This window comes from Diadema antillarum, unplaced genomic scaffold, assembly GCF_040938485.1.
Source record: "Diadema antillarum isolate AM-2024a unplaced genomic scaffold, OU_Dant_1.0 seq00000205_RagTag, whole genome shotgun sequence".
Lineage (NCBI taxonomy): Eukaryota > Metazoa > Echinodermata > Echinoidea > Diadematoida > Diadematidae > Diadema > Diadema antillarum.
The window spans coordinates 1021924-1037266 of record NW_027271264.1 but is presented as its reverse complement, the minus strand read 5'-3'; the positions used below and the strand labels follow the sequence as shown (position 1 = coordinate 1037266).

Here is a 15343-nt window from a genome sequence, read left to right as displayed (position 1 = left end):
GGAGACAAAGGAAAAATGTCACATTTTCATTACATTACAAGAAGATGTATTACAATTACAAACAAAATACTATAATTTGTTCAGAACAGTTCAGGTATGAATTCAGAGTTATACACATGTATTTCTGTTCTCCTATAATGTGCAAATCAAAATCAAATTAAAATTAGGTTATCTTTAAAAACTCAATATTTTCCCATGATGCAAACATTTGCATACGTTCTTTTGCTATCTTTTAATCCCGTATATTTGCTCTTCAATATAAAGCACTCTGCTAAAGTGTGTTCCAGCATGTTATTTTTACTTTTTGGTGTTAAAGGTATAGTTTTTACACTGCATTTTGATTCTCCACTCCGCTTCAAACACACATACACTCATGGTTGCCACAGCATTAAAGGAATAATTTACCATTTGCAGAAGAAACAAAAACCCAGCATTATTTCATTGTGAGAATAACAGACCTTACGAATATCAAACCTTCAGAATAACGTCAGGATGTTCATAATTACGCAACCCATTTCATTTTTGAATTGATGAATAGACTTTAATAATGATGATTTTGGGACCAAAATTTTTAACTGTGAATAACTGTGTTCGTTGGAACAGGAGTGTACTGTATACTCTAATATCACTATACAGTTTTTCATTGAGTCTTATATAGATACTGCTGTAAATAGAATTTATAATGATAGCAGTAAAATTTTGTAACTATTAAAAGCTCTAGAAGCAAATATAAAAAGAGGAATGACAAATACATAGTCATGCAGAAATATGTACATTACAGGCTAGCACACATGCTTATTGTGCTATTTGGACATACTTTGCATAGAATAATTGAGAATCCACTATTAATGGCAATTCATGCTCCCACTTCATTTTGTTTTCTGCTTGTGCACTTGAGCTTTTAAGAGCACCATGAGAAATGATCATTAAGAACACAAACCGTCATGTGCAAAACATTCTGGTTGAATGTGTAGCAGTGGCTCATCACAAATTCAAATGTTAAACTCCTTTCATAAGTACCACAAGGCCACAATGCATTATTATTTCTAACAATGAAATAATTTCCATATCAAGATGCCCTATTGTTAGGCACTTATAAAACTCTTTGGAATACATTTTTTATTCACTGATTGTCTACTAAGTAGGTACCAGTAGCTTAAAATTAGCTATTTCCTCGCTGATTGTAAGATTGTCCTTGCGAAATAGTACAAAATACATAAATTGCAAGCAATGTTCGAGCTTTTCATCCAGAATGCAAAGAAAAATCACAACACTGGAAATATTGCAAGTTTTTGCAAAGCATAAAACTAGAACTATGAGCTAACAAAAGGCTGGTCAGCTAGCTGCACATTTAATATGCATGCCGGCACAGGGTGCTAAAGATGAAGTCCCCTGTCAAATATCACTTTTTCACAAACTTCACATCAAGTTAAAAAGATGCCACTCAAGTCTGGCCTTTTCTTGTTCTTTTCTAACAATTCACGTTTTGGGTAGCATTTGGTACAGCTGCCTGTCCACTTTCGCCCAAGCATGGCAATTTTTTCTTTTGTTGCAAGAATTCACCGGCAGTGTGAATGGCGCCCTCATTGGCTAGTGCTCTTCCCCTTTCCCTGGCTGCTCAGAGATTTCTGCAGCATCTTCTCCAGGTTACCCACGGGGAATTCCAGCACCAGTACGACGATGAGGGCCACGGCGTGGGAGAGCAGCAGAAATGAGGCGAACATGTAACTCTGGAAGGGAAGAAAAGAAAAAAACACCTCCGACTATGATGCTGTGGGCAAAATGGTGTGAAACATGCATCCCTGAACAGCCCTGTCTTTGAGAAAATACCTGGTACACTTTCTACAAACTGTCTTATGCATAGGTCAATGCCATATATTCCGCGAGTGGTTAAATTCGCATTCGTGGAGTCCTGTACTGGAACGGAGTAGTGTACACGCGTAAGTTACCTTCACATTAGGATCAGAGACAATATTTTCGCGTGTCTTTAATTTCGTGAATAGCACCTGACTCGTGAAATTTGCGAAAATAAAAACCTCGTGAAATATTTGGCGTATACAGTATACTGGCACCATCCACAATATCTAGAACAGACAACCTTTTCTGGGGAAAGTGCTTGATTGAATTTCAAATGTACTTATTCACAGACTCCGTTGTATGTTGTTATTGCATTTAAAAGTTGTCATTTTTTCAGTTAAAAAATTATAAATGGGCTTACCTTTGCCATCATATGTATTCATAGATTAAAAACTACATATTTCAATCACAGAATGCTGTCATTCTATGATCATTCAGTTTCAACAAGCAGTATTTTCTAAGGTTTTGATCAAATCTTTACTAATTTGCTGGTTTGCACTGCTCCTTAATTAGCTAGTATACAAATATCGACTGCTGCAGAGGGAGATGGTAAAACTATTTGCACCGAGGTGATGTCTCAACAGTGCTATGTCCCGAGACGAAGTCGAGGGACATGGCACTGTTGAGACATCACCGAGGTCAAATAGTTTTACCATGGCCCGAAAGAAAGCAGTCGATATTTGTTTTATATCCCTCTCGAGCATTTTACTAGAGTAATGACGGTTCCCTTTTGGAAAAGTGTGCAGGTTTCGTGAACGATAAATCTAACGTTAGGCTGTAGCAGTGCAGCAGCAGTGCGTGCAGCGCGTAGCGAAAGACACCGCTGCACTGTTGTTGATTCCTACACACGAGCTACACTACAGCGTGCAAAACTCCGAAAGATCGAGGTCCAGGACTACATTAGAAGTAGGCCTAAAGCGGCTTCGTTACCCAGATCATCTTCAAAATCGGTTTTAGTTTATTCCTAATTCGTACCTGATATGGTGTCCTCCTGCGATCATTCTTCCGTTACTGGAAGCAGTCACTTTGTCAATTGAGCTGAATGCATTGATCACGTATCACACGTCCACACGTTACACACCGACCGGCCACGCCATCGCACCACACAGATTTCTGTAATGCTGTCGCACATCACACCGCGCGCTCTCTTAGCGCTAACTAGCTAGCTACAAGCCACAGGACTGTCGCTCAAAAGTATCGCTACTACGCGCACTGCGTACATTCTTAAGTGAGAAATGTAGATATCGATCACACGATCACGATGGGTGCAAATCGTGGATTCCCAAAAGTACTATATCACGCTGGCTAGTAACCAATTGCACCGCATCCAGCTGCTCGTAGCTAGCTAGTAAAACTACACCATGTTCGTGCTCTGTACAATCCTATGGCAAGAAGCTTTACATGAGGGATATAATTTGTACTGCCCCTTATATCAAAAAGTGTTCTTTCTGATAGCACAGAATTTATCAGCTTTCAGCTCAGAGTAAACATGGCATGTCTTACAAGTGTCAAGTCTGACCAATGGAAGGGCACCGTCAGACTGAGGGCGTAGAGCTTAATGACCACTGGATGGAAGAGGTACACGGAGTAGGTCAGTCTGCTCAGGGGCACCCAGAATGACCAGGAGAGAAAGCTGTCGATGACACCTGTAGTGGACACGATAAACACCAGACAATGCTCTATGTATTGGAGCCACAGTGCCTCTCCCAAAGTCTTCATAGCCAACCATACACACAGACATGGGTGATAAACACACTTGATCCCTCGGTGGAACTGCATCGCCAAAATTCTACACTGGGCAATCTTTTTATGTATTACTGTTTCACTTTTGACTGCATTTTAGTCATTAGTTTCCTTATTCATTCTTGTAGTGCTCAAAGAGACTTTAATTTTTGAACCCAACCAAAACAATAAAAACAATAAAAAACATAAACAAAACAAAGAAAACAAAAGAAAATTTCTGATTGCATACACTAAAAAGCAATGTTAAGCATGACATATATGTGACCCGCTACAACAAAAAGGTCCTAAAGTCGCGCACGGTCGAAGCCGTGAAAATCGAGTTTGAAGTCAGAGCATCATAATTGGTCAAAACTTACGATTTTCTGATTTTGACATATTATTGGAGTCTGACATGTCTTCTATCATCTGTTGAAATTTTGAAGCAAAATGATGAAAGGAAAGATAAAAAAATAGCGTTTTTCTGGGCCATGTTTTTGGCATTTCAACCAAGCAGAAACCGGTTCGAAAATTTGGATTGAGCGCCACAGATAGGCTCCGCCCCTAACAACGACCGGAGTGATCTCATTGGTCAGTTTGCTTCTTGCCGCTAACCGAAGCGTGAAGCTCGCACACTGCCAAGTCGACTGGTGCGTGCGGGCAGGGTGCGCTATGCCCAGCCGCTTCTCCTGGCATCCTGGTCACTGATCGGTCGGTGAGGAGACCGCCGACGCTGTGCTTGAATGAGCATTTCGGGGGTTGCTAGGGTTTACCTTCTATTGTCCGGAGGTGAAAACTGACTTGCGTGTCCCTTGATCGCGATTGCGTCGCAAGGAAAACTTTTAGGGCGCTTTTCTCGAAACAGTGATTTCCCATACGTCTCGACATGCTCTCTTTTAAACATCGATATCTCCGCAGCCGATTATTTTCATAAGATGTGTTATATATTAATTTAAAGCAGAAAGATTATGGAATTTTGTCATGCAATTTTCAAATAATCGACCGCACCCGACTTTAGGATCATTTTGTTGTAGCGGGTCACATATGCACTGTACACGCTATGATGAATAGAGAGTGACTGAATGCAACATACAACTGTATGCACTCTTCTTGCCATATTTGGAAATAAGATGACTCTTTCTGTCTCACCTCCGTAACCATAATGACATGCAAACACCACCCAGCTGAGGGTTACAGCCCAGGCAAAAGTAGAAAGGCTAACATATGCCGCACTGGTCGTTGTGCTCGGTGTAACAGTGCCTCGGCTGATGCCGTAGAGGCCATAGACCACAGCAATGCCCACGCCACTGGCCATGGCCCAGCCTGCAGCTGCCAATGCCTGAAATAAAACAATATAATTGGGTGTGTTTCATTCTTAACAAAGAATGATATCTTTATACAATCAAAGACAATATCACTCTCTTCAAATCCAAGATTACTGACATCCGTGGTCGGTAGATTTGTGAAGATTTTGTGGGCTCCACATGCACAAATTGTACTTTCTAACTTGCATCTTTCCCTCTTTTTTTTTCTTTTTTTTTTGGGGGGGGGGGGTATATCCAAGCAAAGGAGAACTCAAAAAGACAAATCAAACAAAACAAAACAACTCCTGCCTCCATTCCCTTGAATTCACATAAGAAACGTACACTCCATGTAGCAAACTCATATTTTCTCCTACTTGTAATGATAAATTTACATTATCAAATAATATAATGATAATCACATAGGCAGTGTAAAGAGTATGCAGCTGAAGAGATAAAAAGACAAAGAATTCTGCAGATAAACAGTAACCAGCTCAAGATGACTGCATATCATACACTTGCTTGTGCCATTGTGAATTATGCATGGCCAGTGTGGGATCCTTACACTGCCAATAACAGGGCTGCCAACATAGTGAGTAATAGTTTGGAGTGAGACACTGCGAGACAGCAAAGCAACTAAAGGGAGTTGGTTGTGGAAGAGAAGTGCCCCCATTGCATGTTTGGAAGCTTTGACAATTTTACATTTTACATGGTACATTCTGGTGTGCACTCCAGTCATGATTTCAGCACATACAAAGAGAGGATGCAACCTGCAGGTAAATGTCGAAACTTTGGGCTTGGCCATATCGAATGTTCGGCATATCAGGGCTATTGGAGACAATTGTGTGTGTGTGTGTGTGTGTGTGTGTTCACCATGACGATTTGTTATCACAGTGCAATGGTTAGAATTTGGTAAATTGTGCGAGAGTTGGCAGCCCTGCACATGCATGATACACAAATTTGAAAAGATCCCCAGACATGGTGCCAGGCACTGCCAGATATGTATATGTACTACACAGATACCATAACACATCCAGTGTGTCAGAAATGCTTTATTTAATAAGAAACTTGGTAGGTCATCTCTACAGCAGAAATGGGAAAACTACAGGCTGGCCATATCTGAAAAGGTGTACAATTAATTCTCTATTAGACATTGGCCTCCACCAACATATTCAACCAACCACCAAACTGTTTCATACTGTTTCCTCCCACTCATTGCAAAGTGCAATAATCTCCCAGATAGAAGGAAACAGAGGAACCAGAAGAAAATGAGGAAGAGGGTAAATTGGTTGCAACACTGCAAATATTAACTTAAAATTCATCAAATCTGATACTGAACAAATTGCTCCGTCATTTCTTAAGCAGTGCAGCACATCTCCTATTGCCTCAGTTTTGAAAGTGAGAAAAGTTATCGTAACTGGAAAAGAACTTACAGGTGACATTCTAATTTTCCTTTTCCCAATCTGATAAATGATGTATCCCATTGCCATGCCAACCAGGTAAGGTGGGATGCGGCAGTACGGCTTGACGTAGATTTTGTCTTGATATTCCACACCGTCACTTGGCGACAGTCCATTTGCAGATGGCACAAATATACTGTAACCAAGAAATTAAAAAGATTTTTGATCAGTTTGAATGATAGTGCATCGACATTCCACAAACCTTGTCTAGGTGTACAAACATAGTGCTTCAAAGGTATAATTTGCTTTGGCAGTTAATCACAGTCCAGAGTGCCAATAAATGAGTCAAAGTGGTTTTTCATTATTCCACCATCCTTATCCCCATGGCTACATTGTAGCTACAATTTCATCGATTGATGTAAAATTGTACTGGTCTCGCGCAGTAAAAAAAAAAAGAGCTTCTATTACTTCATCGGTTGTTAACTATTATGATCATTTAAATTAAACAAATTCTTCCGTCGAGATGTTTTCATTGCAACTGATTGACAAATTGCCCTACATCGACGTATATAAGCACTGAATTGATCAGTGTTTTAGTAGTAGCCATGATAAAAAATCATGGGCGTACATACTCGAGCAGGATTCGAACCTATGACCTCCTGATCACCGGACAGGCGTCATCTCCACTAGACCACCGAGCTTTCACCCGACAGCAAGTGTTGGTTCTAATCCTTATAGCATGCAGCGGGTACTGCTTTGTTATTCAAATTATGATCATGATTGGTTTTCCAGGGTTATAGACTGTTCAATCTATGCTTTTCTTTTAACTATCAGATGTATGGTCGATGCAAAGCCAATATCTTACCAAAATCTATTACACTCTGCTACACAACATACACACAGATACACAGATATCAAAAACCAAAATTTATTACTGTATAGGATCATGTTGCACACTGTAATGCACTGAATAAGTTAAGACGGCCTGATCTGAAATATTTAGTGTAAAAGCAGAAATTTTTGCAGGTGGAAATTTTTGTGCATTTTGTGCAAACGGAAAGTAGCACAAAATATAAAAGCAAATGCAATATTTTGGCTTGCTAAATGTTCCAGTGATTAATGTCTTGATTCTGCAGAATAAAAAGCATGTGAAATTCATTTTACCCAGTTGAGTACTTAAAAAATACTCACGCAAAAATATCCACTTTTACAGTTATCAATGACAGCTATTTCAAAATATATTAGCAACTTTTTTTTTTAAAAGTAGAATGAGAATAACATAAAGGGCTTTGCTAAAAGATAGACATAGCTCCTAGACTTTACTCTTCGTAACTCAGTACAGCTTTACACTCACCATTTACGCAAAATAACACAGACCATTTTTGCAGTTCAGTTGCCCGCGGCATTGATAAGAGTTTGTATGTTCGTATTTGGTAGCAGTTGTATCAATCGTTGCCTCACACAGTGGTGCGCATATATTCATTCAATCAATTATTCTGGTATTTTTCATGAACAGATCACATCTAGACAGTATGGTTGCTTGGACTGGGGTACCACTGTCTGGTTGCATTTACCTTGTAGAGGCAGCAAATAATCCAGGTGGCAGGTCATACTTTGACATCAAGATGGCTGTTGTAATAAAACTAACCAGGCAAGTAGTCACCAAAGCTAAAACTCCTACAGTAGTAAACCTACAAAAAAATAGATAATAATAATAATTAGCACGTGGTAAATCAACAAAAAAGAATCAACCATTAGAGATCAATCTCCCTTTTGTCCTCCATCAATACTTTCTACATCTGTATCAATTTCATGTCTTCATAATCATTAGAAAGATACTATGTGAGAATATCAAATGGTGTAAGTTGTGATTCATCCAGGTAACGATCAATAAAGGAACCAAAATTAAATCAATTCATCTAGACCTACTGTTTTACTTCCGAGAACGGTTTCACGTCCGATCCTGGATGCTTCATCAGCTCGTCTGATTTGATGGCGGGAAAGCGTCTTTGCTAATTGGCGCATACGCACTACCGACGTTATTGTTCGAAGTCAGTTGCCGAGGAGCCAGTCGCCGAGGAGCCTCAGTGGTTTGAGAGGGGGGTCCGGGAAGCCGTCTACGTCAACTCCGAAAACCCCTCCCTCAACAAGGGTGTGGGACTGTGACACAACCTCTCCCGGGTGTACAGCTCTGTCATCCGGAGAATTCCTCGGCGACTGACTTCGAACAATAACGTCGGTAGTGCGTCTGCGCCGATTAGCAACGACGCTTTCCCGCCATCAAATCAGACGAGCTGATGAAGCGTCCAGGATCGGACGTGAAACCGTTCTCGGAAGTAAAACAGTAAGTCCAGATGAATTGATTTAATTTTGGTTCCTTTATGTGAGAATATATTCATCATAATTATCTCCAAATATATCTCAAATCAAATTACTCACGTATATCATTCCTATCATTGTTCATGTAACATCAAACAACAGCGCTTACACTTTTGACCATCCAAATCACAACCATAACTACTGGCAACAACATCAAATTGTATCCTCATCATCACCATCATCATTATTACCACCATCAACACAACCACCACCATTATCACCACCATGACCTTCATGATCACCACCACCATCATCATCACCATCAGCATCATTACTATCACCATCACCATCACCATCACCCTCAGCATACCAATACATCAATGTCATCATCATCACCATCATCACCATCATTACCATCACCATCACTACCATCATCAACATCATGCAGCGCATCATGATCATCAATTTCATCATCAAATGCAATTTCACCAAAATCATCATTAACCATCATAAAACCGCCAACTCAAAATGCTATTCTCTTTGTGTACAACCACTAGTAGGTTGCTATTGGTAAAGACAAGGTTAAACCACATATCTAAAAGTTGGTATATCTGTATATTTATGGATACAACTGTGTATCAGCGATGTTCAGTTGCACACGAAAGGATACTCAGAAAATCTGCACTGTCCTAAAATCTATGTAACGGTATAACATATAGAGAGCACAGGGGTGGAATTCATGCACCCAGCACTTTCAACTTACCAGAAGAGAGGTAGGAGTATTAGAGGGCTGAGTACAAAGAACTGCATGTCATTGGCCAGGTACCATCCCCACTGCACACACTGAAAACAATTCAGTTTAATTCACTTCAATCCAATTCATCTGAATAAAACTTGATTACCATCACTCAAATTCAGTTTACTATAATTGCAATTACTTATCATTCAATCTCATTAGATGCAATTACTCCTATGTTCAATAAGATTCTGTTCAATACTTTCCATTTCAATTCCATCTTATTCATCTTAGTGCTAAGCAGTTCTACAAAATCTTATTCCATACAATTTATTATAATCAAGTTGGACCAGTTTTTGTTTTTTGTTGGACGTTTCAATCCACCTAATTTAGCACTAATTTCAAGCATGGATTTGACTCATAAACAAAGAATAATTTGAAGCCATGAGATACGTCCAGCAGTTGGGAATGACGTGCTAAAAATAAAGAACAATGAACCACAGGACAATGAATGATAAAGTTACTTTGCAAAACATATGAAGAACAATGAACCACAGAACAATGAATGACAAAGTTACTTTGCAAAACATATGAAGAACAAAATGACAGAAAAATCGACAATATTGCATGCAACATTTTCGCAACATCCATCAGTAGTGCACAGTGAAAAAAAAACCTAGAAATGTCGCTACGGCGACTGGTGTATGCCTCCGCCATAATGCATGGTTCTCCTAATAGGTCTATAGTACAATGTCTTGACAATGTGTGATGACAGTTTCACACAATTGGCAAAATATTAAAATGACAGGTTTGCCACAAATGTGCTGAATGTTCACTTTCCTAGAACTAGGTTCAATTGGATGAATGATTAAAACGTCAGAGTGCAGGTATTTGGGGGAACTGATGATTTTTACTTGACTTTTGACCCTTTTATAAGTTTATGCATTGAGTAATTTACAAGGTATTGAGAAAAAGTATAATTTCAGTATCAAATGGTAAAATAGTATTATCTAAACCTGGCCTTTGACCTTTGACCTCACAGTTCCAAAGAGAATCACTGTTAGGTAGAACATGCATAAATATGTAAGTTTCATGATAATACCTTGAGTTACTTTTGAGATATGGAGGAAGAAGTGCAATTTAGCACTTTCACTTGACCTTTGACCTTTTGACCTTTGACCTTTTGGCAAGAAACTTCCCACAGAATATATATTGGGTTATACATGCATACATCAAGTTAAAAAAAAAAATCCTTCAGGCATTGCACAAATATAAAGAAAGTAGTGATATTTTGAGGAGTTGACCTTGACCTTTGACCCCCTGACCTTTGACCATGACCCCCAACTTCCCTAGATAATCACTGCCCATCGGTACATGCATATATACTAAGTTCCATGAAGATACCTTCAACCATTTGCGAGATATGGAGAAAAACATGAAATTTCAACCTTTTTTTCACAAAATAACCTGTGACCTTTGACCCCGTGACCCTAAAATCCAAACAAAGTATCATCCCCCCAGGATATACCCTCATACCAAGTTTGATGCAAAACCACCTCACGGTTCTCGAGATATCGACAAAAACAAAACGGGACGGATGTATGGACGGACGACCCGAAAACATAATGCCTCCGGCCACTTCGTTGGCGGAGGCATAAAAACAGTGCCAACTGAACATGGATTTCTGTTGAAGAAGAGGCTAGGTTTTTGGGGTGTTGTTCTTGTGGCTGTTTGAACGTGGTTAACTTTACTTTGCCAGTAGAGGGCGCTGTTCTCATTTTACACACCAACCTGCATGGGAGTGAGCCCACAACGCAGTGGCAAGCTTGTGCATTTTGTACTTACATCCTTTGTGATCCCAGGGTGGAAGTTGTTGATGTAGAGGATGTTGGTCCACCAGTAGGACTGGCAGTGGCTGACTGTCGGCTGAACACCGAACCAGATCGGGCCCTGGCCCAGGTTTGGGAGGACAAATGTCAGAACCAGGATCAAAGCACCAAGGGTTGGAGTCAACCTGTAAACACAGAATATTTTAAAACAATACATTTAAAAAACACACACACAAAGGATGTGCCTCTGAGTGTGTTGGGATGAACATTTGTTAACCAGCTCAACTAACAAGGAACCATCATGACATTGTCTTTGAAGAAAACATCCTCTAAAGTCATCATCATCATAACAATCCTTAAGTTAAGTGAAGGGAAAAAAATCCTAGAAACTTTAAGAAATCAATGAGCATTAGACTCTGTTCATTCTTTGACAAAATGACAGCCCAACCATTCTATGAAATTGTCATATGCAGAAGCTGTGCATTTTACGACCTGAATCTCCTACGACACACCTTTTCCAAAAGACAGATAGCATGATAGCCATTTCAGATATGAAAGTGAAACTGAACCACATTAGTATGAGCATTAATGTGAAGGCATACCGGTATGCAGAACAGATACATCTTATCTTGCCATTTCTTCATGTTGGGTATCTGCTTCTCTACGACATTGACCTATGGAGACAGAATTATAGAAATCATTTTTAGCTACATCCCTCAAAGGTTGCTAATTCAATTAGCAGCAGTTCAACTGGCAGCAAGTGCTTCACCACATGAGTATAATACAAGATGTTTTGTACCTGATGTATCTGTGAAAATAGAGCCACGCCCAAGGTATCTTGCCATCTTTCTCTTTCATCTTCCGGAGTGTAAGCAGGGTCAGCAAGAAACCACTGTAGGAAAGCAGAGAGGGAGAAAGAGGTGACTCCAAGAATTGGTTGCAAAATCAGATTTATTTGAACTATATTGAATATATTACTGTAAGGGTAGAACTGTTCAAGCAAGTCATTTTTCAACTGAGCTATATAATGAATAACTGTGAAAGCGGAAATGTTCATGCAAATATTTTTTTGATTGAACTACACTTGTATATTCTCAGAAGATACTGTGATAGTGGAATTGTTTGCACAAGTAATTTTACTTTGTTTTGTTTTTTGCGCTCCATCAGGTAAGATGAATTTCCTAATTTTGATTCTACAGAATCTAGATATAGAATAGCATTACTTAAAGCAAGCAAAAAAACTTTCCTGCTTTTATTTTCGCACGTTTTACAAAAATTTTGTGAAAAATGCAAGAAAATTGGGGTGCAGAATATCTCTATATGTGCACACAGTGCATCGTAAATTCTCACATTCATCATTTTCATTCTTCGTCAATACCTTCCCCCATCCTAATTTCACGTTTACATCTGGCACAGTCCAAACAGATCATGAAGATGTTCGCTTATATAAAGCTGGATTAAGCTTGCAGGGCTGACAACAAAGAATGTGCCATTACCTTTGAAGTGTAGACACAGTAAAGACAGATAACAGTCTGTCTATTGCATGCATAACTGATGGCCTACATGTATAGCAAAGCATACATGTGATTCAATCCACCTATGATATCTGCCTATTCAATCATTCATTCATTCATATATAGATATTTCTTGGTCTTCATTTTTTTGTTTATCTGTCCATCTATTCAGCCATCTATCCATCTATCCTTTAATCTTTGTCTTTTTAATCTATATATCTATTGATAAGTCAATCAATCTATCTATCTATTTATCTATCTATCTACAAATGTAGGTAGTCCTATATAAGTGGGTATTTTTATGGAAGTAACTTTTTGCACGAGATTAGCAGAATGAAGACATCAACTACTGAAAAATATGGCATGCAAAAATATTCCCATGCTTTTATTTTTGTGCTAGCTTCTGGTTGCGCAAAATGCTCAAAAATTTCAACACCACAGAAATTTTCCCTTTTACAATATCTATCTATTTTTCTATTATCTGTCATTTCCTCCACTCCACCTACCTATATTCCTATTCTCTTATGTATTGGTGTCTGTCAATCTAATGAAGCAATTCATAATGTCAATACCATCTTAAGCTCAAATTAAAAACTTCAGGAAAAACTTCAGTTTTTTTTTTTTTTTTAGGAGCAAAGCTTCCCTTCTGACCAATTCTCTGGACTGACTCATAAAGTACCTTAAAAGATGTACCATACTGAATACAAAATGCCTTTATGTGCTTGTGAAGGCCATGAGGGAACTGTTACATTTAACATACACACTAAACCTCACCTGAGAAAGAAAAAGCTGTCGACAGCAAAGCCTGCACTCGCAATGGCTTGAAAGCCAAAGTTCTTCATCCAATTGGGGAGGGCTGTAAGAAGATTTTCTGTAAATGAGAAGAAAGTTGAGGACTTGCATGAATTAAGACTACACAAGGTCTCTTTGGACTACAGTAAAGAAAACAAGAAAGAGTTGGAGCCTTTTCTTCCACTCACACAAGATTATCAATATTTTTGATGTACCTTTTCCCTTTAGATTAACGGTGTGGATGACATCAAATTCTCAACCCTCTGGACAGCAAACTTCATCTAAATTTTCAATCATCAAATAGGTAGCACACTCAAAAGAGGGGCAAGAGAATTTTGAAGAATATGATATACAAACTACACTATTAAAAATATCTTTACATTCTGACTGTTGCCGGATACTTTATGAGCTAATCACACATTCACTATATCTTTAAATATGGCAGAATTTTTGTTTGATTCTCTTTTTGTTTTGTTTTGTTGTTACTTTTTTGGTATAATCCTAAGAAATTCTATCATGGCTCTGTCGCCTCATCATAATTTATTTTGGCTGGCGATTGCCTTCATGATACTCACCACTAGTCCCACTTTGCACAGTCATGATGAGCGTATGACCCAAGATGACCCAGGATATGCTAATGACCCTGATGCCGTTCAGACAGCTCACACTGCCCTCGCCCTGCTTGGTGCGAAGGATCTTGGGAAGGTTGCGGGAGATGGCAAAGCACAGGAGCAGCCTGACGAGAATGTCTGTTGTAATTTATTGATCAAACAAGATTAAAAATTGGGAGTGTGCATGTGCATGTGCAATAGTCAGTTGCTTTGGAGACCATGATATATAATACAAATATTACGTGAATACATATTTTTGACACATCCATAGATTAGATGGTGGTGGAAGTTACTACATGACATCTGTAAATTTACATTTATGGCTTCACCAGTCCACCATCACATAAAGTTTTGATAAACTTGATATACTTTTGGCAGTGAGTGAGTGAGACACATTTGATAACTGAATTGTCAACTGCCTTACTGTATGTGGGAGTTCCAATACAATTCTGCTTGCCGTTACAGAGGAAATCCATCCCCCTCAAAAGCAAATCATGCTGTTACTCTATCACTCTCAAACTTTTCATTGCAAATAAATGATTGCACAGAAGACTGCTTCGAAGTGTTTGCAAAAGTTGTGCCAAAAAGATCAGAAAAAAACAACCATAAAAAAAACTGCTGTGCATGCATGTTATAATTCAGAAAAAAATTAACAAATTATGTTCTCAATAAAGCTTTGGGTATTACAGCAACAAAACAAAGTATCCTCTGCCCAGCTGCCTCACAACTTTCTTGTACATTCTGTATTGAAAAACACTTTACTTATCATCAAAGGAAAGTAGGGTTGATAAGGACAAATTGTTAAAACAGCTGTAGCAAGCATACTTGGCTCTGATTGATGAGGAATGGTGATTGTCATGACATCTGTTTCTGCAACTGGCCTTCCTGCTGTTAGCAAAGGGCTTTGCTCTGTCGGCGCTGCCTTAATTATTTCTGCCTTTTCATCGTTCAGCTGCAAATTAAAACATTAGAAAACACAAAGCAAACAGGAACATAAAGACATGAATTAAAGTCAATCTCTTCTAGTCCATGGGCCAGGCCAGATATTGGTACCATCTGAGGTGGCAAAACCTTTTTGGTGTCATTTTGTTTGTCGGGCATAGATATGCTTATCAAGCTATGATAGCATTTCCAAATGAGTAGCTTAGTCATAGTAAATGAATTTTTAACCAATTTGGTTTCGTTGTTATATCCCTATACTTTTGAATCGAAACTACCCGCCATACAAAGAAGAGCACAGTCTTCTGTATGTTCCATAGAGCTGT

At 38.9% G+C, this 15343-nt stretch overlaps 1 protein-coding gene across 1 annotated transcript in view; it reads right to left on the bottom strand.

Annotated features, from left to right (window-relative positions):
• Positions 1–1569: 1569 nt before the first annotated feature.
• The window catches only part of LOC139728921 (nose resistant to fluoxetine protein 6-like), a 36392-nt gene continuing 22618 nt past the window's right edge, over positions 1570–15343 (bottom strand). Inside the window, exons 7-17 of the mRNA XM_071639849.1 lie at positions 14904–15030; positions 14043–14216; positions 13450–13546; positions 11961–12053; positions 11178–11346; positions 9360–9439; positions 7852–7968; positions 6311–6473; positions 4726–4915; positions 3361–3503; positions 1570–1730 (exon numbers count right to left, since the gene is read on the bottom strand). Coding sequence (XP_071495950.1) covers positions 1584–1730; positions 3361–3503; positions 4726–4915; positions 6311–6473; positions 7852–7968; positions 9360–9439; positions 11178–11346; positions 11961–12053; positions 13450–13546; positions 14043–14216; positions 14904–15030 — 1500 coding nt within the window. The 3' untranslated portion in view covers positions 1570–1583. The remainder of the gene's footprint in view (positions 1731–3360; positions 3504–4725; positions 4916–6310; positions 6474–7851; positions 7969–9359; positions 9440–11177; positions 11347–11960; positions 12054–13449; positions 13547–14042; positions 14217–14903; positions 15031–15343) is intronic.